The following is a 27,464-nucleotide window of genomic DNA, read 5'->3' as shown; positions in this document are numbered from 1 at the left end:
TTCCTCGTACACAGGCATTCTTTTATTTTCCTAGAGGAGGGTAGGGTTCAGTTTATTAAAGTTACAAATTTAAAACTAGTTCTCAAACTTTAAATTTCAGATTACACATGTTATTATATTGATAAGTGTACCACAGTTAAGTACTTTTAAAAAAGTGTTTAATAGTTTTGGTCCCATTTATAAACTTTGTTAATTCAACATCTTCAAACATTTTAAACCATGTTTGTCAACTTAATATATCAGATATTCTTTTTAATTTCTGCAATTGTCTAAGTTACATAAATCTTATTTTAGTGGCTTATATCCTTCAAACATAATAAATCTAAAGCTCTCTTAGACATTCCAATATTCTGTGTAAAATTAAGACTCAATTAAAATTCTTAGTCAAATACTCAATTATTTATTTAAAATAGGATGTATAAGTGTGTCATTCTAACTGGTCAAAATTTCTTAAACATTCCAAGTATGTACAATGTAAATTATGCACATATGTCTTGTTAGCTTCACCTATTATTTCCATGATTCTTATTCCATTAAGCTTGTCTGTACTTAACCGGGTTAATCAGAGATTTCTAGTAAGCTTAAGACTGCTAGCTGCAGATTTTCTGAGCCATTCGTCCCACTGCACATGCTTTTAAAAATTACTATTCTCACCTGTAAACCCAGCACTTTGGGAGGCCAAAGCAGGCAGATCACCAGGTCAGGAGATCAAGACCATCCTGGCCAACATGGTGAAACCCCATCTCTATTAAAATACAAAAAATTAGCCGGGCATGGTGGTGTGGGCCTGTAATCCCAGCTACTCGGGAGGCTGAGGAAGGGGACTCGCTTGAACCCAGGAGGCAGAGGCTGCAGTGAGCCAAGGTCGCAACACTGCACTCCAGCCTGGCGACAGAGCAAGACTCTGTCTCAAAAAAAAAAAAAAAAAAAGAAAGAAAAAAATTATTATTCTGATATTTGTTACTAAACATCAGTCAAATTTTCATTTTTTCCTATATATTAAATTACCAATTATCTATATCATTCATGAGTATAATTAGTTGGTTCTACCTAGATATACTCATATCAATATGTGATTGAAAACTGGTTCTTCTGAGTTATTTTGAACTCTTAAAATAAAATAACATATAGGTAGTCTAAAATTACAAAATAAGTCATATTTCATTTTACTCTCGTTATGCAGGTTATTGTATAGCATCTTGTTTTTCCTTGAATAGCATTTTGTTTTTCCTTAAATAAATAAAACCATCTTGTTTTTCCTTAAATTCTTTTTCCACAAGAATCTCTTATCTTTAGAGATTATTAATGATATGTGATAAATAGGTCTATAATGCCATTGTGATGGTTCATATTAGGTGTCAACTTGAACGGAATGCAAGATGCCTAGGCTGGCAAAGTATCGTTTCTAGGTGTGTCTGTAAGGATGTTGCCAGAGGAGACTGACATTTGAATATGTGGACTGGGAGAGGGAGACCCACCCAATCCACCATCCAGTCAGCTGCCAATGCAGCTAGAACAAAGCAGGTGAAGAAGGTGGGATAACCTTGCTTGCTAAGTTTTCTGGCTTCTTTCTTTTTCCTGTGCTGGTTAACTCCTTTCACTCCTCCTGCCCTTGGATACCCAACTCCAGGTTCTTTGGCCTTTGGACTCTGGAACTTGCACCGGTGGCTTGCTGGTGGCTCTCAGGCCTTTGACCACAGACTGAAGGCTGCACTGTCGGCTTCCCTGGTTTTAAGGCTTTCAAAATGGACTCACACTCAGACTGAGCCACTACTGGTTTCTCCCTTCCCCAGCTTGCAGAAGTCCTATGGTGGGACTTTGTCTTATAATCACGTGAGCCAATTCTCCCTAATAACTCCCTTTCATATATACATATATCCTATTAGTTTTGTCCCTCTGAGTAATACAGCCACCCTACAAATAAAATGAGTAGTCTGTCTTACCTTTGTGGAGGAGGGACACTGGGTGACCATGATCTAGTCCTTCCTATAACATCTACTCGATGAGGAGACCCTGATGGTGAACAATGGTTTGATGACATTACTTGTTCTGGCACTGACAATGTTGAGCTTTGAAGATCTCGACCATCATGTCGATAATCTAAAGGTATAAAATTAATAAATATTATAGTTATATATATACACTAAGTCCTTTGTGTCTTTTGTACTTTACTCAAAAACAAAATGTTGGTGAAGTTGAAAGACTTCTAATATATTAAATATAAAGTATAAAGAATAAACCATAATATTATGACAAAACATTTTATGAATACATAAATTAAAAAGGAATGACAGATATCCAAATATTTAGATAGTTACTATATCTAAGGCATTGTGCTGGGTAAAGCTTTTATATAAACTTAGAGTAAAATTTTATATACAGTTAACTATCTCCAATAAAAGATTCAAATTTATTCTAAAAATATTTTCATCTCTTCAATGACCTAGAAAAGCTTCAAATAATTCTTAACAATTATTATTTAAAATTATTAAGCTCATAAAAAACTCCTAAACATTAAGATCATTTCTTTAAGTGATAAAAGTTTTAGAAAACACCCTGAATACCATTTGTAGTACATGTGTAAATGGTTTTTGCTTTTTTTTTTTTTTAATGAGATGGAGGTCTCACTATGTTGCTTAGGCTAGCCTCAAATGACCCTTCCACCTCAGCCTCCCAAGTAGCTGGAACTACAGGCCCATGCCACTGCACCTGGCTACCATGTTTCTTACAGTATATGACAGGGCTGATATACAGTAGAAGTCTGAGAATAAAAATATGACAAATCAGAGGAAAGTAACAGCCCAATGATCTGACACATTTACACAAAGAATATTAGAAGAGATACTATCTAAAAGAGTACTAGAAAGCAATTGGTATGTGGACAGATGGAAGGAAAGTAGAAGGACTTCTAAGTTGGTAGAAAAACAACAGTTCAATGTGGGGCAGCAGTATGGAAATGAGCAGGAAAAGTAAGTTTGACTCAAGTTGTAGATATCTAAAACATCATGAGGTTGGTAATGGAAAGAGCCTGAACATTTCTGAGCAGGAAGTAATATTATCACCACCACCACCATTACCTTCATCATACTCTTTGTGGCTATTATTAATTGACGTTTTACTATGTGCTAGGAACTCTGCTATGCACTTTAAAAAAGTGTTCTGTTACAACATTTGTTTCAGAAATAACTCAGAAACAACTGTTCAGATGTGATATTTCCTATCCTGATAATGTTTTACAGTATTATCTCACATTAGATTCCCTAGAAACAAAGATTCACATGCACATAGATAAGTGAAGTAGTGTCCTCAGGAAAAAGGAGAAGAGCAGAATAGGGTAAGAAAAAAGGGAAGAAACTAAGCAATGATGTATTCTCAGTCTGATCTAATTGTATGCTCTGAAACATGAACAATTGCCCAGGGTTGGTCTGACTTTGAGGTAAGAGGCCTGGATTTTTGTACTCCTGTGCTAGCCACTTACTGGCTAAAGACTGCCAGTGGAGAGTCGGCAAGGTGTTTAACCTTATGGATGAGGTGGTTTCCATTTGACCAGGCAATTCTCCAGAGAGAGGGACAGCTGTGAGTTGTTAACAACCAACACTCTCTGTAACTGGATGAGTAAATGAGCTGGTAAAGGGGATATGGGTGGAACATCAACAGTGTCCACTACAACTTCCAAATAATTGCAGCTGAATGTAAAGTACACTAACACAGCGGGATGCAGCAAACCAGAGAAATACAGAACTGCACACAATGCCCATTCATCCCAAGAATCTCATGTTCCTCCTCTTGGCTCTTTGGTCACAAACTCTGTCTTAGATATATGTACTGAGGGAGTCTTTACTGGTGTTTGTGGATCGTCCCCTTGAGTTCATAACTTTGCAGACTTATCCTTCTTTCCATCTAGATATACTCCTTTCATCTAGATACTTTCATTTTATTTTAGACTCCTATTATATAGTAAATATTTTTATTGCTTAAAATTTAACATGACTTTTTAATTGTGTTATTTTAATTTTTACTCTTCAGTTTTCAAAGCTGCATGAGTTTTGAACGGTCTTTCTTAACCTTTTTTTTCCAGAGCTCTGCTGTTTTTAGTCCATGATTTTGCACAGCACAAGGTTTTCCCAGGAACACATATACTATATAATAGAAAACAACTCTGCCAAGAAGATATTACCTCCATTTTCATTTGAGAAAACAGAGGTAAAAAAAATCTAAATTAAGTGTCAAATACGAGGGTTGAGACTTAAAAGAAGATATTTCTGACTCCAGTGCTCTCACTGTCTCCCAATACTACATTCTGCTCTGATGATGGAAGTAATACTTTAGGAAGATGAAGCTGATATTAGTATACAATTCATACTGAAGGTTAGAGAAATTGCAACAAGATTAATTGTTCTTATAAAACTTAGAACAGTATTGTCCAATAGAACTCTAAAATGATGGAATGCTGTTCTATCAGTTCTGTCCAATTTGGTAGCCACTAGACTACACATGACTATTGAGCATTTGAAATCTGGATGGTATAATGAGAATCTAAAATTTAAACATGTTTCTTTTAAATTCATTTAAATAACCACATACAGCTAGTGGCTATATATACACTACATATTTAGTAAAACAGAACAAGAAAAAGGAAAATCAAAATGCCAGAAGAGGAGGGCATTTTGTAATTTTATATAGGGTGGTTAGACTAGATAACACAAATTGAGAAGGTGACATTTCAGAAAGAATTGAATGAGATGTTTTTCCAAGCTGATAAACACAGAGAGAAGGGTTCCAAGACAAGTGAAAAGGCCCCAAGGTAGCAGTGCATCTCACATGTTCACAGAACAGCAAAGAGGATAGGGTGCTTGGAGTGGAGCAAGTGATGAAGAGCAGATATTGGAGACATTCGGAGGGAAGGGGGAAGATTATGTAGAGGCTTGTACATTATTGCAAACATTTTGGCATTTAATCTGAGTGATTTTAACCCATTAGCGGGTTTTAAGCAGAAATTGTGCATGTTTTAACTTTTGCTTAAGGCTAGACAAGGTAGTAAATCATACATGCAATAACAGCAGCTTGAACTAGGATAATAATGGAGATTATGGAAGTGGATGTATTTTGAAGGCATAGCAATAAAGACAATTTTGTGAAAGATTTGAGAGACATGAGAGAAAGAGAAGAGACAAGAACAAATCTAAAATTCTGACTCAAGGAGAAGAATGAAGTTACCAAATGACATGATTTGGTGGAAAGGATCAAAAGTTTAGTTTTGGACATGTTAAGCTGGAGATATCTACTACATTTCCAAGTGAAGATCTCAGGTGGGCAGTAAACTATAAAAATTTAAAGAAAAAATAAGTAGAATTGACTGGAGATGTACATTTGGGAGTTTTAGCATATAGATAACTATTTAAAGGCATGGACTTTAAACAGACTTGAGATCACTATAAGAAGGAGTAAGATAGAGAAAAGATCCAAGAATAGAGTTCAGGCCAGGCCCATATGAATCAATTACATTTTGTGACTAGATAAAAAAGCAAAAAAAGAGCAACCATTAAGAAAGAAAGAAAGAATTACATACTAAAAGGCAAAAAACACAATTTGGGTAAAAAGAGCAAGTGTCAGAATCAGATACAGCAGGAATGCTGGATTTATAAGACTGAGAATTTAAAACCACTATGATTAATATATGAAGGGCTCTAATAAACAAAGTGGACAGCTTGTAGGAACAGATGAGCAATGCAAGCAGAAAGATAGAAATTCTAAGATCTAAAAAGAAATGCCAGAGATAAAAGAAATACCTGTAATAGAAATGAAGAATGCCTTTGATGGGCTTATTAGTAGACTGAACACAGCTGAGAAAAGAATCGCTGAACTTGAGGATATGTCAATAAAAACTTCAAAAACTGAAAAGCAAAGAGAATAAGGACTGAAAAATAACAGAAAAGAATATTCAAGAATTGTGGAACAACTACACAAGGTATAACATATTTGTAATGAGAATACCAGAAAGAGAAGAAAGAGAGAAAGAAACAGAAGATTTGAAAGAATAATGATTGAAATTTTCCCAAATTAATGTCAGGAACCAAGCCACAGACCACAGATCTAGGGAGCTCAGAGAACACCAAGCAGGACAAATGCAAAATAATAACGACAGGGAGAAAAAAGAAAAAGAAAAACTATTGAAAGAAGACAGAGAAAAAGAAAAAAACACTCCTCTATAGAAGAACAAAAGTAAGAATTACGAATGATTTTTCTAGAGAAGCTACGCAAGTAAGAAGAGAGCGGAGTGAAATATTTAAAGGTTTGGGAGAAAAAACCCACCAACCTAGAATCCTATGACCTGTGAAATTATCCTTCAAAAGTGAAGGAGAAAGAGACTTTCATAGACAAACAAAAATTTGGAATTTGTTGCCAGTAGAACAATATTACAAGAAATATTAAACTGATTTTTTTTTAGAGAGAAGGAAAAAGACATAGGTCAGAATTTCAAAGCTACATATAGAAAGAAAGAACACTGAAGAAGGAATAAATGAAGGTAAAATTGAAAACTTTTATTTTTCTTATTCTTAATTTATCTAACAGATAAGAATTTATTCAAAGTAATAATAGCAACAATGTATTCAATTATGTATGCTTAAATTTAAGTCAAATGAATGACAGCAATGATACAAGAAGTGGGAGGAAGAAATTGGGATTTTCTAAGTATATGATACTAACACTACCTATGAAGAATTATTTGAAAGCAGACTTGTATTAATTGTAAATGGATACTACAAACTCTAGAATGCCTACCCAAAAAAAGGTAAGGAAAAGAAGTATAACTGATATGCCAAGGAAGGAAAGACAACAGAATCATATGAAATCCTCAATTAAAAAAAAAACAACAAAAACACTGAAAAAGAATAGAAGACAAAAATAAACAAAGAAAAAGGTTAACAAAAACAGTAGATATTAATCCAACTATATCAATAATCATTTTAAATGTCACTCACTTAAATGCACTAACTAAAAGAGACTGTCAGAGTCAATTAAAAAAAGAGTCTCAACTATATAAGAAACCCACTTTAAATGAAAACAATCATATAAATTAAATGAATGGAAAAAAAAAGTACTATGGTAATACTAATCAAAAGAAGTCAGGAGTAGGCAGGGCATGATAATCCCAGCACTTTGGGAGGCTGAGGTGGGCAGATCACCTAGGGTCAGGAGTTTGAGACCAGCCTGGCCAACACGGTGAAACCTTGTCTCTACTAAAAATACAAAAATTAGCCAGATGTGGTGGCACATGTCTGTAGTCTCAGCTACTCAGGAGGCTGAGATGGGAGAATTGCTTGAACCCAGGAGGTGTGCTGCCGTGTGCTGAGATTGTGCCACTGCATTCCAGCCTGGGGCCTAAGTGACAGAGCCAGAGCCAGACTCTGTTTAAAAAAAAAAAAAAAAAAAAAAAAAAAAAAAAGTAGGAAGAAAGCAGAAGTAGGTACACTAATTTTAGACAAAGCTGACATGACAGCAAAAACGTTATCAGGGATAAAGAAGGACATTCCATAAAGATAAAGGAGCCAATTCTTCAAGAAGACATAACAATTTGTAATGTGTATACCTCTAACAAGAAGAGTATCAAAATATGGCAGGCAAAAACTGATAGAAGTACATAGAGAAATAGAAGAATCCACCATTATAGTTGGAGATTACCACACCCCTCTGTCAGAAATGAACAGATCCGCTTGAGCCTGATATGCAGAGGTTGCAGTAAGCCAAGATTGCACCACTGCATTCCAGTCTGGGTGATAGAGCCAGACCCTGTCTCAAAAAGCAAAACAAACAGGCCGGACATGGTGGCTCATGCCTGTAATCCCAGCACTGTGGGAGGCCGAGGCTGGTGGATTACGTCAGGTCAGGAGTTCGAGATCCGCCTGACCAAAATGGAGAAATCCTATGTCTACTAAAAATACAAAAAAAAATTAGCCAGGCGTGGTGGCGCATGCCTGTAATCCCAGCTACTTGGGAGGCTGAGGCAGGAGAATCACTTGAACCTGGGAGGCGGAGGTTGCAGTGAGCTGAGATCGCACTGTTGCACTCCAGCCTGGACAACAAGAGTGAAACTCTATCTCAAAACAAACAAACAAACAAACAAAAAACAGATCAAGCAGGCAGAAAATCAGCAAGAAGATAAGTGAACTCAAAACACAATCAACTGGATATAATCAACATTTATGGACTACTTCATCAAAAATTAGCAGCATATACATTCTTCTCAAGTTCACCTGGAACATTCACTAAAATAGAGCATATTCTGGGTCATAAAACACACCTTAGCAAATTAATTTTTAAAACATACAATGCTGCTCTGAGTCCACAATGACAATAAATTAGAAAGCAGTAACAGAAAGATAACTGCAAAATCCCCAAGTATGTGCATATTAAATAATATACTTCTAAATAACACATGGGTCAAGAAAGAAATCTCAAGAGAAATTTAAAAATATCTTTAAATAAATAAAAATGAAAACAATTTATCAAAATTTGTGGGATGCAGTGAAAGCAGTACTTAGAAGAAAATTTATAGTACTGAATGTATATGTATATTAGAAAAAAGGGAATACCTAAAATCAATAATCTAAATTTCTATCTCAGGTATATAGAAAAAGAGGAGCAAATTAAATGCAAAGTAAGCAGTTAGAAAATAAAGAGTAGAATTAGGGTCAATAAAATTGAAAACAGAAAATCAATAGAGAAAATCAACAAAACCAAAATCTGGTTCTTTGAAAAGATTAATAGAATAAATTAGCCTCTAGCCATGCTAATTAAGAGAAAGAGGATATAAAAATTACTAATATCAGAAATGAAAAAGGGGACATCACTACAGATCCCATGGACATTAAAAGGATAATAAAGGAATATTATGAAAACTCTATGCCCACAAATTCGATAATGTAGATGAAACTAGACCAATTCCTTGAAAGACACAGTTATGTCAAACTCAAACAAAAATAGACAACCTGAACAGACCTACATCTATTAAATAAAATGAATCAATAATTAATATCCTTCTAAAATGGAAAGCAACAAAGTCCAGATGGGTTCACTGGTGAATTCTACCAAACATTTAAGAAAGAAATTATTCCATTTTTTTCCAATCTCTTTCAGAGAACAGAACCAGAGAGACTACTCTCTAACTCATTTTATAAGGCCAGTATTATCTCAATATCAAAACTAGACAAAGACATTAAAAGAAAAGAACATATCTCTCATGAACATCAATGCAAAAATTACCAATTATAATGTTAGCACACTGAATCCAACAATGTATAAAAAGAATTATACACAATAAGTGGGATTAATCTTGGAAACCCAAAGCTGGTTCCACATTCAAAAATCAATTAATGTAATCCACCACATCAACAGGCTATTAAAAAAAATCACATGACTAAATCAACAGATGGGGAAGAGACAATTTGACAAAATCTAACATCCTGAATTTACTAAAAACTCCCAGTACACTAGGAATATGGGGGATTTTCTTCAAGTGGATGTAGAATATCTACAAAAAAACCCTACAGCTAACATCATATTTACCAGTAAAAAAAAAAAAAACTCAAAACTTTCCCACTGAGATCAGAAACAAGGTAAGTATGTCCACTCTCACCACTTGTATTCAACACTGTACTGGAAGTACTTTGATAATTCAATAAGGAAGAAAAGAAAATATATGCATACAGATTAGGGAGAAAGAAATAAAACTCTTTTTGTGATGCCATGATTGTTGATGTAAAAACACAAAAGAATTGAAACAAATAGACAAAAACCTCCAGGAACTAATAAGTGATTATAGAAATGTTGTAGGATATAAGGTTAATATTCCAAAGTCAATAACTTTCCTATATATGAGCAATGAACAAGTGAAATTAAAAATGCAACACCATTTACATTAGCAGTCCCCAACAATGAAATACTTAGGTATAATCTGACAAAATATATATGAGATCTACATGAGAAAAATAACAAAACTCTGATGAATGAAATAAAAAAGAACTAAATAAATAGATATTCCATATAAAGAAATACTCAATATTGTCAAGATGTCCAATCTTCCCAACTTGACCTACAGATTCAAAGCAATCTCAGTCAAAATCTCAGCATATCAGTTTGTGGAGTCTAATAACCAGATTCCAGAGTTCATATGGAGAAGCAAAAGACAGAAGATTCAACACAGTATTGAAGGAGAAGAACAAAGTTGGAGAATTGACACTGATTTTTCAATACTTACAATGAAATTACAGTAATCAAGTCACTGTGGTACTGATTGGTCAACGAATAGACAAATAAATCAATGGAACATATAGACAGCCTAGAAATAAGCTGATATAAATATATTGAACTGATCTCTGGCAACATAAAAGCAAAGGCAATACAATGGAGCAATGATGGTCTTTTCAACAAATGGTGCTGGAACAATTAGATGTCAACATGCAAAAAAGGGAACCTAGACATAGACATTACACTCTTCAAAAATTTAACTCAAAATGCATCATATATGTAAATATAAAATGCAAAATAATAAAACTCCTAGAAGGTAACATAGGAGAAAACATAAATAACCTTGGGTATTGTGATAAATTTTTAGATATAATAGTGTAGGCATGATTGATGAAAGAAATGATTAATAACCTGAATTTCACTGAAATTAAAACTACTCTGCAAAAGACAATGTCAAGAGAATTCCTGCTTTACAGAAGAGAGAAAATATTTGTAAAAGACACATTTTATAAAGGACTGTTGTCCAAAATATACAGAGAACTCTTAAAACTCAACAACAAGAAAACAACCCAATTAAAAAAAAATGAGCCAAAGACCTGAACAGACACCTCACTGAAGAAATTAAATAGATGGCAAATAAGCATATGAAAAGATGTTTAACCTCATATGTCATCAGGGAAATGCAAACAAAAACAATGAGATACCACTATACACCCACTGGAATGGTCAGAACGCTGACAACACCAAATGCTGGCAAGATGTGGAACAACAGGAACTCTTATTCACTGCTGGTGGGAAAGCAAAATGGTACAGATGTTATGGAAGTTTCTTACAAAACTATACTCTTACCATACGATCCAGCAATTGTGCTGGTTGGCATTTGCGAAAAGGAGTTGAAAAGTTATGTCCACACAAAAACCTGCACACAGATGTTTATAGCAGCTTTATTTATAATTGCCAAAAATTGGAAGCAACCAAGATGGCCTTCAGTAGACGAATCAATGAACAAACTGTGGTATATCCAGACAATGGAATATTATTCAGCACTAAAAACAAATGAGCTATCAAACCATGAAAAGACAAAGCATATTACTAAGTGAAAGATGCCTGTCTAAAAGGCTACAAACTGTATGATTCCAACTATGTGACATTCTGGAAAAGGCAAAACTATGGAGACAGTAAGAAGATCAATAATTGCCAGGGGTTAGGAGAAAGGGAAAGATGAATTTTTAAGGCAGTGAAAATATTCTGCATGATAACATAATGATGGATACATGTCATTATCCATTTGTCCAAACTCAATGAATGTTTGACACCAAGAGTGAGCCCCAGTGTAAACTATGGATCATGGGTGATTATGATGTGTACAAGTAGGTTCATCAGTTGTAACAAACATACCAGTTTGGTGGAGGAGGTTGATAATGGGAGAGGGTATGAATGTATTCGGGTAGGAAGACATATGGGAAATCTGTATACTTTCCTCTCAATTTTGCTATAAACCTAATGCTGCCCTAAACTTTAAAAAAGCACATGGAAAATATTACTTCTGACATAGTTAGTATTTGAGACATCTGCCTTGCAAGCTTAGAAAAACCGAATAAGTTAGTTGAAACAGTTCCTACTTAAGAACAGTTTTGATAGCTCAGGTTTATCATGAATGATTGTAATTGATACTCTGACCTTATTCAATGTGCAATTGGAAAGAAATCTCTGCATATAAGCAACAAACTATCAATAGATTTTGCTGGTTTATTGACTCATACTATGTGTTTAAATATTATTAAGAGAGGTGGGCGTGTGCATTTTGTACATGTATATACTGCATTTCACATCTGAGTTGCTTTACCCAGAAAATATATTATTTATTTTATCTGGTGGCCCTTACATTATTTGATAAGCTATTGATTAAAGCATTTATTCTCTATTAAAACTAGTTTCAATATTGGAGCTGTAAAATGAAAAGGCCATAAAGAAGAAATGTAAGAAAAATATTTAACAGAACGAATATATGTTTAAGTCTTGGTTATCATAAGTCTTACGTAAATGTAATTTCTACAGCATTTACTAAAGTGATGGGTTATGAAAAAAAAACTACATATACCATAATTTCAGAAACTACTATACCATCATACTAATTTTTGAGTACTAAAGGTATTGTTAAAGTGTAGTATATCCAAAATTTAGCTGGGCTTAGAAAAAAGTAAGGGACTAGTTAGTAGTAGTTAGTACACACAATAGGTAAGGTACCCTAGTTAGTAACCCTAGTTAGTACACAAACTAGGTAGTGTGCACCTGTAGTCCCAGCTACTGGTAAGGCTGAGGTGAGAGGGTCAAATAAGCCTGGGGAAATTGAGGATGCAGTGAGCTGTGATTGCCCTACTGCACTCCAACCTGGGCAACAGAGTGAGACCTGTCTGAAAAATCAATCAATCAATCAATAAAAAATAAAGTGTAGTATATCATGAAAAATCTATTTCTCAAAATCACATTGGATTTCAAAATAGCAAAATATAGGATATTTCAGGGCAGTCTTTTCAGGCTCATTAAATGATTCACCAGACAGTTTCTGACTGGAAAAATAATAGTAACAATAATGTCAAGACAGGAAAGAATGTTTTTCATATTGAGAGACTTAATGAATCCAGAGTAAGCACTTTGAGTTAGGGAGGGTTTCTAAACACAATTCTGTAGTACCAAAAAATTATTCCAGAAACTATTAACACAAATAAATGAAAAATAAACAATTTTTTCAAAAGATACAACTCCTTTTATAGAAAGGAAAAACTTAAAATGATCATATTAAATAAAGAAATATTTCTGTTATCTTGAAAACAGAAAATAAAAGGATAGAAACATCCAAAAACGGCATCAAGATGAACGATCTGAATGGAAATCATTTGGATGAAGAAAACCTGATGGACTAGATATTTACAAAAGATAAGAAATGGAATAGTCAAATAACAAAGGAATAGAATACAAATAGGAAAAAAATTTAATGATCTCCAAGAAAGTGATCACGAGAAATATTTCTCAAAACTACTTTATGAGTTTTAACTCTTCTAAACCATAATACATGAAAAGAATTTTTGTAGTCTTATACTGTTCACCCTTAGTACAAAGAAAGGGAAAAAATAGTCATTGAGTTTTTAAAAAGTGGTACACTGATAAAGGCATGCTAACTGACTCAACAAAAATAGGCAAAAAAAATTATCAATCACTAATGCAACTGTGGCATGTCTTACATATATTTTCTTTAGAGTAAAATTAGTCATAATTATGAAATCTATTAGGTTATTTAACCTCAAAAGGAATAGAATACTTTTCTTTTTACAATAAGCATATTACATGTAAACATTGTCATCAGAACTTGCAGAAAAGATATATACTTACCTAAAATAGTAAATCATTGGATAAATTTCTAACTTTAAAATGAGGCAAATATGTTAAACTACAATACTATAATTTCAAAATGTAGCTGTACGTGATACTTAATAAAAAAACAATTTTAAAGTTTCAAAAACTCTGATTTAAATATTTGACATATTTAGATATGGTGGTTACATAAAAAAGATTTCATCTTTTTTCCACCATATTAGTGCAGTATAAAAAAGTCTGAATTATGCAAGAACTCTTCCAATTTATTGTAAAATCCTTATTATTGTCTTAAAATATAAAATTTATTGAGATCTACTTATCTGGCATCTTTCAAGACTATTCAGTCTAATTGGTACAGGTGTTCCAGCAATTGGGATTTCTCAGGGGTTTAAGTTGTCATAGGTTGCCATAGGCTGTTTTGGAGGGTGAGGAGGCAAGTTGTTTATTTCTCTTTTACTTATTTACTTTTATGGTAAATGATGATGAATTGTACTCCAGTTTTTTTTTTTTGAGACGGAGTCTCGCTCTGTCGCCCAGGCTGGAGTGCAGTGGCTGGATCTCAGCTCACTGCAAGCTCCGCCTCCCGGGTTCACGCCATTCTCCTGCCTCAGCCTTCCGAGTAGCTGGGACTACAGGTGCCCGCCACCTCACCTGGCTAGTCTTTTGTATTTTTTTTAGTAGAGACGGGGTTTCACCCTGTTAGCCAGGATGGTCTCGATCTCCTGACCTCGTGATCCGCCCGTCTTGGCCTCCCAAAGTGCTGGGATTACAGGCTTGAGCCACCACGCCCAGCCTCCAGCTTTAATACTATAAAATAATTCTAAAATTCTTACCTGATACTACACCAATTCCATCATCACAGTCATAGTCAGAGACTTCACTATCACTTATTCTCTTTGACCCTATGAAGTAAACAACAGCAATAATTAAAAATTGTGATTATTTAAGGAAGAAAATTCCCCAAACACCTGAAACACAAATGAAAATATTCTGAATGAATCAGTTAATAATAAAAAATATGTACAGAAAAAAGTCATTATGAGCTTATTGTCATTTATTTTCATATACATTTCATGATGTGAGGATATGGGTAATGAGGAGTTAACAATTTATATAATTATTATTCTGGAAATATATAAGATAAAGTTCCTAAATGATTTAAAGCTTAAAATAACATTAAATACTAAATAATATGTGTAAGTTATCCAACACTGATAAAATCTATTAGAAAATAGATAAGTTAATTTTAGATGCTTATGGATAAAGACACTTAAGATCAGATAAATTTCAAAACACAGTGTGTTATATTCCAATGCATTAATGCGTCTTTTTCTAATATGCATGACCAATACATTGACTATGGTCAATTCCTGATTTTTCATGCTCATGCAGAGAAAGTATAATTCAGAAAGCAAACTCACTTAAGACATCTTAAATATCCTTTTAAAAAAAACTATGTAGTTTAGCTATTTCTCTATTGCTTTGAAAAGACAATAAGAAAAAAGTCATCCACAATACTAATACATAAAAATTGTGAATTTTGGTATGTTTTCCATGAAAAAAACTAGGAAAGGCACTCATAGTGATTACAATTCAAGAGCACCATGTTTGTGTTTTTCCTCACAAAACAAATCTATAGCAAAATTTTTAAATGTGAATCTTACTATGGCAAAAATAGCATCAAACTAAATCAACCAGAGCTTTGAGGGCTAAAGCAGATTGACTACACGCTTAAATATGAAATTATTGCATATAAAAACAAACATGTGGTTATTTGTTTTTAAATTTTTTTCACCTCCATGTGTTTCAGGAACAGACACACCCTACACAACAGAATTCTTTATTAAAGCATTTTTCCCTTCCTTGGTATCAGAAAACATTTAATGAATGAAGACAGTGTTGCTATTTCAAAAAGATATTGTCTATTTTCTTACAGTATACATTATTTTTTACATGGAAATCGGTTTTATCAGAAAATAAGTGCTTTCATGTATGGTTTATAAAACACTGAGAACTCACATTGCATGAGGTGTCTAAGGCAGAGATCATTAAAATGTCCCAGAATTACCCTCAAGTATTTACAACCTACTCTTGAAGGCACCCGATAAATTTTTTTCATTTGTTTATTTTATTACCTGTGCTTTGCCAGCAGGGAAAGTCTCTATTGCCAGAAACTGAAGTCCTCATTTTCTCCTCATAATGGTGAGGAAGAAGACACCTATCTTTTTTATCATATGGCCCTACTGAATGAACTCTTTCTATTATTTTCATTCCAAATGCTTATGTTCATAAAGCTTTAGATATGATCAAATCTGAAGCTTTTATAGCCCCAATAGATATTAAACTAGAATTACCTGACAACATCGCAACAGACTGGGCACAAAAGCATTTAGAGAATTCAGACATACATTCGAAAAAGACTTGGGACAGAAGGGGTATCACATGAATGGGCTATTGAGGAGAACTTAAGGAGAACTGCTACCCAGCTTGTCTGTAAATGGGCAAGGATAGGGTAATGATTAGTTTACTATGTCAGGTGCACTCCAGAACAGAAAGATTACAAGTTTTCGGTATTTGTAAAAAATCAGATAAAACATGACAACAACAAATGATGTTTATTTTATCAGCCTTTGTAAGCTGTACCATGTGTGGGTACATGGGTGAAGTGGCATATTTGGTTTGTAAATGCTGCCTCCTTCAAAATTGTATTGATTCCTTTCTAGATTGAGATTTTATCTGTTTGATCTTAACCCTATATAAGTTAAACATATTCCAATTCAGTTCTCTCTAATTGTCTCATCTTCTGACATTCTGACGAAAACAGGTTATTAAGTTCAGTATTTTCTTTTAAAATTAGTGGGTTTTTTTTTTTTTTTTTTTTTTTTTGAGATGGAGTTTTGCTGTTGTTGCCCAGGCTGGAGTGCAATGGCATTATCTTGGCTCACGGCAACCTCTGCCTGTGGAGTTCAAGTGATTCTCTGGCCTCAGCCTCACGAGTAGCTGGGATTACAGACACCCAGCACTACGCCTGGCTAATTTTGTATTTTTAGTAGAAACGGGGTTTCACCATGGTAGTCGGGCTGGTCTCAAACTCCTGACCTCAAGTGATCCACCTGCCTTGGCCTCCCACAGTGCTGGAATTACAGGTGTGAGTCACTGCAGCTGGCCAAAATTAGTGTTTTTTGTGTCCTATATATAATTCTTGCTTTATAAGCAAAGAGAGAGTCTCCCATATTTTCTTCTGAAAATTTAAAAATTTTGCTTTTTGCATTTACATCCTCATCTGTCTTGAACTGAGTTGGTGTATAGTATGAGATATAAATGCAATTTCACTTTTTCCATATGGCTAACCCATATCTCAGTATTGTTTATTTAATATTTCCACCTTTCCCAAATAATCTGTGATGTCACCTCTGTCATCAATAAATGTATTCTATCTGCAAGAATGTAATGCAATTCAAATCAAAGTCCCTATAGGATGATCTGTATTCTAATTTTTTGCCCCTTGTACAGGTTGTCTATCCACAAATCAATAACTCATTGTGTTTGTTACTACAATGTTACATATTGAAGCAAATACATCCACCTTATTATTTTCATCTTGGATCATGCCCCTTTACTCTTTCATATAAATTTTAGATTCAAGTTATCATCTTGAACAAAAACATCCTATTGGGATTTTGATTTTGAATTTCACTGAATCAATAAATTAATTCAGAAAGAAGTGCCATATTTTACAGCATTGTTTTAGTAGTCAGGTACATGGCATTTTCTCCATCTAAGTTTGGCCTTTCTATAAAACTTTTAATTTTGGCTACTCAAATTATCCACATTTGTTGGATATATCCTTTCTATCTTATAATTTCAATTGCTATTAGCTATACAGTTAAGAACTATGTTTTCTAAATTAATTGCTCAGACACAGAAATGCAATTTCATTGTGAATGTTAACCAATCACCTTGTTAAAGTCTTTTTCTCTCTCTTCTTACTTCTATTAAAGTGATTCTGGTTTAATTTGAATTTTTCTATGTAGACAATCATCATCCCCAATCGTTATGTGTTTTTCTTTTTTTTTCCTGCCTTGCTATGCTGATAACTACAATGCTGGAAAAAAAAAACTAGAAAAATTTTACAATCTTTTTAAAATTGTGATTTAAAATATAAGTTTTCTAATATTTTTCCCTTAGAAATGGTATTTGCTAAAGTTACACTTTATCACATTGGGGAAGGTCTCTATATTGTTAGTTTGCAGAGGTTTGCAGAGTGAGATGTAATGTTTATTAAATGTGTTTTCTGCATCTATTGAATTAATCGTGTAGATTCTATAATTTAATATACTTATTTGGAAAATTACATGTAAATGTATATTACATATATATTGATATGATAAATGATTCTTTCATTCCTGAATTTAAGTTCAGTGATATTTCTTACGGATTTTAGACTTTTACTTCTTAATTATTCTTTTAGAGACAAGGTCTTGATGTGTCACCCAGGTTGGGGTATAATGGCACAATCATAGCTCACTGTAAACTCAAACTCCGAGGCTGAACCAACCCTCCAGTCTCAGCTTTCTGAGTAGCTAGGACTACAGTTGCACACCACCATGCCTGGCTAATTTTTAACTTTCTTTGCAGAGACGGGGCTCTTGCTATATTGCCCAGACTGGTCTCAAATTCCTGGCCTCAAGCAGTCATCCTGCCTCAGCCTACCAAAGCACTGGGATTGAAAGCAATTTTTGCATTTTTATTTACTCACTCTAAGTTTTCAAAGTGTTTGCTGTAATGATCACAATTTTATTTTGTTATCAATTTATTTTCTGATATATCAATTATGTTTCCTTTGCATCCTGTAACTTCTTTTTATTCTATCAATAAATTTCACTAAAGGTTTATCTTGCTATTAATTTCAAGGGATGAACTTTTGGGCTCCATTATCCTATCAATTAGAAATTTGTTTCACATACTATTAATTTTTGTTCCTACTTTTATGATTTCTATCCTTCTGCTTTAAATTTGTTTCACTATTTTTTTCCCTAAACTCTTACATTGGATGAGTACTTTATAATTTTCTACCTTTTAATGTTTACTAACATGAACATTCCCCTGTTAGCACTTCCCTATATTACTCAAATATTTATATGTAGTATATTGATTAACGTTCTATTCTAGATATTTTCTTCTTAGGACTATAAGATATTTACCATATTTCTTAAATCCAAGACACTATCAACTGAGTGACTACTCATGATTTCAGAGATGCTAGAGCTTGAAAAAAATGCTGATTACAATATAAGTTTCTACTTTTTTAAATTTTCAAAAGCACGAGTACAATTTATCTTTCTTTTTACAATTGATGTGATAACACAGTATTAGAGAATATTACGTTAATTTTTAAAATTTGTCAAAAGGAATTATAAAATAGTATATTTATAACTCACATATTTCATGGTTGTAACAGAGGAATGTGAATTCATTAATTAAGTGCAGAATTCTTTATTTGACCACGAGATTAAACTTGTTAATTGTGCTGCCTGATTCTTTTGTAACTTTCCTAAATTTTTGTTTGCTTGACCTGTCAATGATGGAAAGCAAATTATATTGGAATCTCCATAAGTGGTGGTAAATTTAATTTTTCTCTCTAGTGTTACTTTTGTATATTGCAGTTATTCCATGTAATTCATGCAAGTTGAAAAATATTTCAATAGATTTAGAAAAATAATTTGAAAAATTATTACCCCCAATCGTGATAAAATGTCTCAGCAAACTAGTAAAAAAAGAATGTTCATAAACTGATAAAGGGTATCTACAAAAAAACCTACAGCTGACATCACACTTAATTATGAAATACTGAATGTTCCCCCTAAGATAAAGAACATGTAAAGGATGTTCACTCCAAGGATGGTCCTTCTACTCAACATTATATTGCAAGTCCTAAAAAGAGCAATACAGCCAGGAAAAGAAACAAAAGGTATAGGCCGGGCGCGGTGGCTCAAGCCTGTAATCCCAGCACTTTGGGAGGCCAAGATGGGTGGATCACAAGGTCAGGAGATCGAGACCATCCTGGCGAACACGGTGAAACCCCGTCTCTACTAAAAAATACAAAAAACTAGCCGGTCGAGGTGGCGGGCGCCTGTATCCCAGCTACTCGGGAGGCTGAGGCAGGAGAATGGCCTAAACCCGGGAGGCGGAGCTTACAGTGAGCTGAGATCCGGCCACTGCCCTCCAGCCCAGGCAACAGAGCGAGACTCCGTCTCAAAAAAAAAAAAAGAAAGAAAGAAAAGGTATACAGATTAGAAAGTAAGAAAGAATATGATCATGTCAATATAAAGTCTTAAGGAAACTATACAAAACTTATTAAGACTAGTAAGAAAATTTAGCAAGATTGCAGGATACATAGTCAATATAAAAATGAATATTTCTTACAGAATAGGAATATACAAACAGAATATTAATTCCCAAACCGTGTCATTTACAAGAATTTCCAAAATCATGAACTATTTAGAAATAAATTTAATATAAAATGTCCAAACCACAAAACACTGCTATACTAGTTTCCTATGGTTGTTATAACGAGATATTAAAAACTGGGTGCTTAAAACATCAGAAATCTGTTGTCTCATATCTCTGGGGGATAGAAGTTCAAAATCAAGGTCTCAGCAGGGCCATGCACTTTGATGGCTCTGGACAGAATCCTTTCTTGTCTCTCTTTGCTTCTGGTATTTGCCAAGAAACCTTGCTGTTCTTTTGTTTGTAGACTTATCACTCTAGTCGCATGGACATCTTCTCCTTGTATATCTTCATATTGTCTTCCCTCTGTGCATTGTCTGTCTCTGGGTCCACATTTCCTATTTTTCTAAGGACACCAGTCATATTGGTTTAGGGCCCACCCTAATGACCTTGTTTTACCTCAGTTACTCCTGTAAAGATGCTATTTACAAATAAGTTCACACCCTGAGGTATTGAGGGTTAAGGTTTCAACATATCTTTTTGGGGGATCACAATTCAACCCAAACAACTGCTAACAAGTTAAAGAAGACATAAATAAATGGAGATTCTTTTCTGCCAAATCAAAAGTCAGATATATTAAAATAACATTATCAGGACACTGAGAGAAAATAAAAGTCATTCTAGATGTTATATATAGCTAAACTTTCTATTAGTAAAACAAAACGAAACAAAACAAAACAAAAGAACCCAGGAGGCCAAGCGCAGTGGCTCACGCCTATAATCCCGGTACTTTGGGAGGCTGAGGCAGGCGTATCACCTGAGGTCAGGAGGTGGAGACCAGCCTGGCCAACATGGTGAAACCCTGTCTCTACTAAAAATACAAAAATTAGCCAGGCATGGTGGCGCGAGCCTGTAATCCCAGCTACTCAGGAGGCTGAGGCACAAGAATCACTTGAACCTGGGAAGCGGAGGTTGCTGAGAGCCAACATTGCAAAATGGCACTCCAGCCTGGGCAACAAGAGCAAAACTCAGTCCCGCAACCGAAAAAAATAAAAATAAGAATAAAAAATAAAAAATAATATTCAGAAAAACAAAGCCTTTCCCAATTCTTCAGTGAAGGAATGACTGTAAAAAGTACTTCAAAAATAAACTTACCCCAAAATGAAGGGGTGATTGAAAAAAAGAAAAAAGGTAAAAATTTTGGTAAAGCTAAAAAAACCTGAATGAATAAAATGACAATTATAATGATAATCTGGAGGCTGAGGTAAACTTCTGTTAGTAATATGTTAGATGATAGGGAAGAGGGTGTTTACCAAATTGCAAAATTTTATATGGTTTGGAAAAAAAGGTAGAGATATACGCTGGCTCACACCTATAATTCTAGCACTTTGGGAAGCCGAGGCGGGCAGATTGCCTGAGCTTAAGCATTCGAGACCCGCCTGGACAACATGGTGAAACTCCGTCTCTACTAAAATACAAAAAAAAAAAAAAAAGAAAAAATAAATAAATATCAGCCAGGCATGGAGGTGTGCACCTGTAGTCCCAGCTACTAGGGAGGCTGAGGCAGGAGGCGGAGGTTGCAGTAAGCCAAGATTGCACCACTGCACTACAGCCTGGGTGACAGAGTGAGACTCCATCTCTAAAAAACAAACAAACAAACAAACAAACCTTTTTTAGGTATGCATGTTAATATTTCAAAAGTAACCATTAAAACAACAGAGATTAAAAGCAGACAGAAAGCAGAGTATACAAAATAGTAATAACATGTTCCTATTACGATATAAAAAAGAAAAAATAATCCATATACATTTGTCTGTGTGTGCATTTTTGAGAGATTGTCAATATAATTGCAATTTTGCAATTTCTCCTTTCACTTCTTTCTGGTTTTGTTTTGTTTTGTTTTGTTTTGAGACAGAGTCTCGCTCTGTTGCCCAGACTGGAGTGGGTGTGATAAAACTGAAGTCTAGGATTTTAGATGCTTGTCTGATCCTGATAAATACTCTCTTTGAATCTTCTCCCAGACCTGAGCTAAGCACATCTGGAGATTCATAACAAAGGACATCAGTTGCAGTTGCTTCTGTAGATGGCCCACAAAATCAGGGTGAGAAGGGATGAGAGATAAACACAGGCTCCAGTTTGTCTACATGGATTCCAGTTTTCCTTGATTTTCCTTTTTGGATGTGTTTTTCCTAACCAGTCTATCCTTTTGTCCCACAGAGACTTCCAGAACCACTACTAAATGAAGAGGCAACAGACTTTTTCACTAGATCCTCTTTGGGGTCTTTGGCAAGTGACTTTTCTCAGATTCCTCAACCATTGTCTTACAAACCTTCCTAAAAGAATTCGAAGTTTCTCCCACCACTTTGTAAAGTTTAATCTTTAAAATAAATATCTTAATTTGGTATTACTTCAGCACTAAATGCTTTGGCTTCCTCACTGAGGCTTAAATTATATTTCAGTCTTTAATTCATCTAGAGTCCATTTTTTTGTATATGGTTCAAGAAAAAGATCAAGTTCTTCTATCGTCTTTTCTTTATGAATAGCATTTTTTTAAGCTCATTTATTCTTTTTTAAACTTTTATTTTAGGTTGGAAGGTACATGTGAAGGTTTGTTATATAGGTGAACTCGTGTCCCAAGAGTTTGTTTTACAGAGTATTTCATCACCCAGGTACTAAGCACAGTGTCCAACAGTTATCTTTTCTGTTCCTTTCTATCCTCCCACCCTCCACCCTCAAGTAGACCCCAGTGTCTGTTGTTCCCTTCTTTGTGTTCATGAGTTATCTTTATTTAGCTCCCACTTCCAAGTAAGAACATGTGGTATTTGGTCTTCTGTTCCTGCATTAGTTTGCTAAGTATAATGGTGTACAGTTCCATCCATGTTCCTGCTAAAGACATGATGTTGTTCTTTTTTATGGCTTCATAATATTCTATGGTGTATATGTACTACATTTTTTTAATCCAATTGGTCATTGATGGGCATTTAGGTTAATTCCATGTCTTTGCTATTGTGAATAGTGCTATAAAGAACATTCACATGCATGTGTCATTATGGTACAATGATGTATATTCATCTGGGAATATACCCAGTAATGGGATTGCTGGGTCAAATGGTAGTTCTACATTTAGCTCTATGAGGAATCACCATATTGCTTTCCACAATGGTTGAACTAATTTACACTCCCACCAACAATGTGTAAGTGTTCCCTTTTCTCCACAACCTTGCCAGCATCTGTTATTTTTTGACTTTTTAATGATAGCCATTTTGTCTGGTGTGCAATGGTACCTCATTGTAGTTTTGATCTGCATTGCCCTAATGATTAGTGATATTGAGCTTATTTTATATGCTTGTTGGCCACATGCATGTCTTCTTTTTTTATTATTATACTTTAAGTTCTGGGGTACATGTGCAGAACATGCATGTTTGTTACATAGGTATACATGTGCCATGGTGGTTTGCGGCACCCATCAACCCATCAACCCATCAACTATATTAGGTATTTCTCCTAATGCTATCCCTCTCCTACCCGCTAATCCCCCAACAGGTCCTGCTGTGTGATGTTCCCCTCCCTGTGTCCCTGTGTTCTCAATGTTCAACTCCCAATTATGAGTGAGAATATGCAGTATTTCATTTTCTGTTCCTGCATTAGTTTACTGAGAATGATGGTTTCCAACGCCATCCATGTCCCTGAAAAGGACATGCACTCATCCTTTTTTTGGCTGCATAGTATTCCATGGTGTATATGTGCCACATTTTCTTTATCCAGTCTATCATTGATGGGCATTTGGGTTGGGTCCAAGTCTGCTATTGTGAACAATGCCAGAGTAAACAGATGTGTGCATGTGTCCTTACATTAGAATGATTCATAATCCTTTGGGTATATCCCCAGTAATGGGATGGCTGGGTCAAGTGGTATTTCTAGTTCTAGATCCTTGAGGAATTGCCACACTGTCTTCCACAATGGTTGAACTAACTTATACTCCCACCAACAGTGTAAAAGCGTTCCTATTTCTCCACATCCTCTTCAGCATCTGTTGTTTCCTGACTTTTTAATGATCAGCATTCTAACTGGCATGAGATGGTACCTCACTGTGGTTTTGATTTACATTTCCCTAATGACCAGTGATGATGAGCTTTTTTTCTTATGTTTGTGGGTTGCTTAAATGTCTTCTTTTGAGAAGTGTCTGTTCATATCCTTAGTCCATGTTTTGATGCATTTGTTTGTTTTTTTCTTGTAAATCTGTTTAAGTTCTTTATAGATTCTGGATATTAGCCCTTTGTCAGATAGATAGACTGAAAAAGTTTTCTCCCATTCTGTAGGTTGCCTGTTCACTCTGATGATAGTTTCTTTTGCTGTGCAGAAGCTCTTTAGTTTAATCAGCTTCCCATTTGTCTATTTTGGCTTTTGTTGCCATTGCTTTTGGTGTTTTAATCATGAAGTCTGTGCCCATGCCAATATCCTCAATGGTATTGCCTAGGTTTTCTTCTAGGGTTTTTATGGTTTTAAGTCTTACGTTTAAGTCTTTAATCCATCTTGAGTTAACTTTTTGTAAAAGATGTCAGGAAGGGATCCAGTTTCAGCTTTCTGCATATGGCTAGCCATTCTTCCCAACACTAGTTATTAAATAGAGAATCCTTTCCCCATTGTTTGTTTTTGTCAGGTTTGTCAAAGATCAAATGGTTGTAGATGTGTGGCATTATTTCCGAGGCTTCTGTTCTGTTCCATTGGTCTATATATCTGTTTTGGTACCAGTGCCATGCTGTTTTGGTTACTGTAGCCCTGCAGTATAGTTTGAAGTCAGGTAGCATGATGCCTCCAGCTTTCTTCTTTCTGCTTAGGATTGTCTTGGCTATGTGGGCTCTTTTTTTGTTCCATATGGAATTTAAAGTTATTTTTTCCAATTCTGTGAAGAAAGTCAATGGTAGCTTGATCAGGATAGCATTAAATCTATAAATTACTTTGGGCAGTATGGCCATTTTGATTTTGATTCTTCCTATCCATAAGCATGGAATGTTTTTCCATTTGTTTGTGTTCTCTCTTATTTCCTTGAGCAGTAGTTTGTAGTTATTCTTGAAGAGGTCCTTCACATCCCTTGTAAGTTGGATTCCTAGGTATTTTTTTCTTTTTGTAGCAATTGTGAATGGGAGGTCACTCATGATTTGGCTCTATGTTTGTCTGTTATTAGTGTATAGGAATGCCTGTGATTTTTGCACATTGATTTTGTATCCTGAGGCTTTGCTGAAGTTGCTTTTCAGTGTAAGGAGATTTCGGGCTGAGATGATGGGGTTTTCTAAATACACAATCATTTCATCTGCAAACAGAGACAATCTGATCTAGCTTTTTCTTACTTGAATACCCTTTGTTTCTTTCTCTTGCCTGACTGCCCTGGCCAGAACTTCCAATACTATGTTGAACAGGAGTGGTGATAGAGGGCATCCTTGTCTTGGGCCAGTTTTCAAAGGGAATGCTTCCAGTTTTTGCCCATTCAGTATGATATTGGCTGTGGGTTTGTCACAAATTGCTTGTATTATTTTGAGATATATTCCATTGATCAATGCCTAGTTTATTGAGAGTTTTTAGCATGAAGGGGTGTTGAATTTTGTTGAAGGCCTTTTCTGCATCTATTGAGATAATCATGTGGTTTTTATCATTGGTTCTGTTTATGTGATGGATTATGTTTATTGATTGATATGTGTATGTTGAACCAGCCTTACATCCCAGGGATGAAGCCAATTTGATCGTGGTGGATAACCTTCTTCATGTGCTGCTGGCTCCAGTTTGTCAGTATTTTACTGAAGATTTTCGCATCAATGTTCATCAGGGATATTGGCCTGAAATTGTCTTTTTTGTTGTTGTTGTGTCACAGCCAGGTTTTGTTATCAGGAAGATGCTGGCCTCATAAAATGAGTTAGGGAGGATTCCCTCTTTTTCTATTGTTTGGAGTAGTTTCAGAAGGAATGGTACCAGCTCCTCTTTGCGCCTCTGGTAGAATTTGGTTGCGAATCCGTCTGGTCCTGGACTTAGTTTTGTTGGTAGACTATTAAGTGCTGCCTCAATTTCAGAACTTGTTATTGGTCTATTCAGGTATTCGACTTCTTCCTGGTTTAGTCTTGGGAGGGTGTATGTGCCCAGGAATGTATCCACTTCTTCTAGATTTTCTAGTTTGTTTGTGTTGAGGTGTTTATAGTATTCTCTGATGGTAGTTTGTATTTCTGTGGGATTGGTGGTGATATCCCCTTTATCATTTTTTATGGCATCTATTTGATTCTTCTCTCTTTTCTTCTTTATTAGTCTGGCTAGTGGTCTATTTTGTTGATCTTTTCAAAAAACGAGCTCCTGGATTTGTTGACTTTTTAAATGGTTTTTCGTGTTTCTGTGTCCTTCCGTTCTGCTCTGATCTTAGTTATCTCTTGCCTTCTGCTAGCTTTTGAATGTGTTTGCTCTTGCTTCTCTAGTTCTTTTAATTGTGATGTTAGGGTGTCAATTTTACATCTTTCTTGCTTTCTCCTGTGGGCATTTAGTGCTATAAATTTCACTCTACACACTGCTTTAAATGTGTCCCAGAGATTCTGGTACACTGTGTCTTTGTTCTCATTGGATTCAAAGAACATCTTTATTTCTGCCTTCATTTCGTTATTTACCCAGTAGTCATTCAGGAGCAGGTTGTTCAGTTTCCATGTAGTTGTGTGGTTTTGAGGGAGTTTCTTAATCCTGAGTTCTAGTTTGATTGCAGTGTGGTCTGAAAGACTGTTTGTTATGATTTCTGTTCTCTTGCCTTTGCTGAGGAGTGTTTTACTTCCAATTATGTGGTCAATTTTAGAGTAAGTGCAATGTGGTGCTGAGAAGAACATATATTCTGTTGATTTGGGGTTGAGAGTTCTGTAGGTGTCTATTAGGTTCGCTTGGTCCAGAGTTGGGTTCAAGTCCTGAATATCCTTGTTAATTTTCTGTCTTGTTGATCTGTCTAATGTTGACAGCAGCGTGTTAAAGTCTTCCACTACTATTGTGTGGGAGTATACGTCTCTTTGTAGGTCTCTAAGAACTTGCTTTATGAATCTGGGTGCTCCTGTATTGGGTGCATATATTTTTAGAATAGTTAGCTCTTCTTGTTGCATTGATCCCTTTACCATTATGTAATGGCCTTCTTTGTCTCTTTTGATCTGTTGGTTTAAAGTCTGTTTTATCAGAGACTAGGATTGTAACTCTTGCTTTTTTTTTTTTTTTTTTTTTGCTTTCCATCTGTTTGGTAGATCTTCCTCCAATCCTTTATTTTGAGCCTATATGTGTCTGTGCTCGTGAGACGTGAGATGGATCTCCCAAATACAGCACACCGATGGGTCTTGACTCTTTATCCAATTTGCCAGTCTGTGTCTTTTAATTGGGGTATTTAG

General features: G+C 35.0%; 1 protein-coding gene across 44 annotated transcripts in view; it reads right to left on the bottom strand.

Moving 5' to 3' along the window:
- The window catches only part of RIMS2 (regulating synaptic membrane exocytosis 2), a 507,129-nt gene that overhangs the window by 284,722 nt on the left and 194,943 nt on the right, over window positions 1-27,464 (bottom strand). For all 44 annotated transcript variants that reach the window (XM_031650105.1, XM_031650110.1, XM_031650083.1 and 41 more), the window contains 2 exons: window positions 14,457-14,525; window positions 1,944-2,100 (listed from right to left, as the gene is read on the bottom strand). In XM_031650105.1, the coding sequence (XP_031505965.1) occupies window positions 1,944-2,100; window positions 14,457-14,525 (226 nt within the window). The remainder of the gene's footprint in view (window positions 1-1,943; window positions 2,101-14,456; window positions 14,526-27,464) is intronic.

This window comes from Papio anubis, chromosome 8 (genome assembly GCF_008728515.1).
Source record: "Papio anubis isolate 15944 chromosome 8, Panubis1.0, whole genome shotgun sequence".
NCBI classification, from domain to species: Eukaryota; Metazoa; Chordata; class Mammalia; order Primates; family Cercopithecidae; genus Papio; species Papio anubis.
The sequence above is the reverse complement of the archived record's forward strand: the minus strand, read 5'-3'. Positions and strand labels throughout refer to the sequence as shown.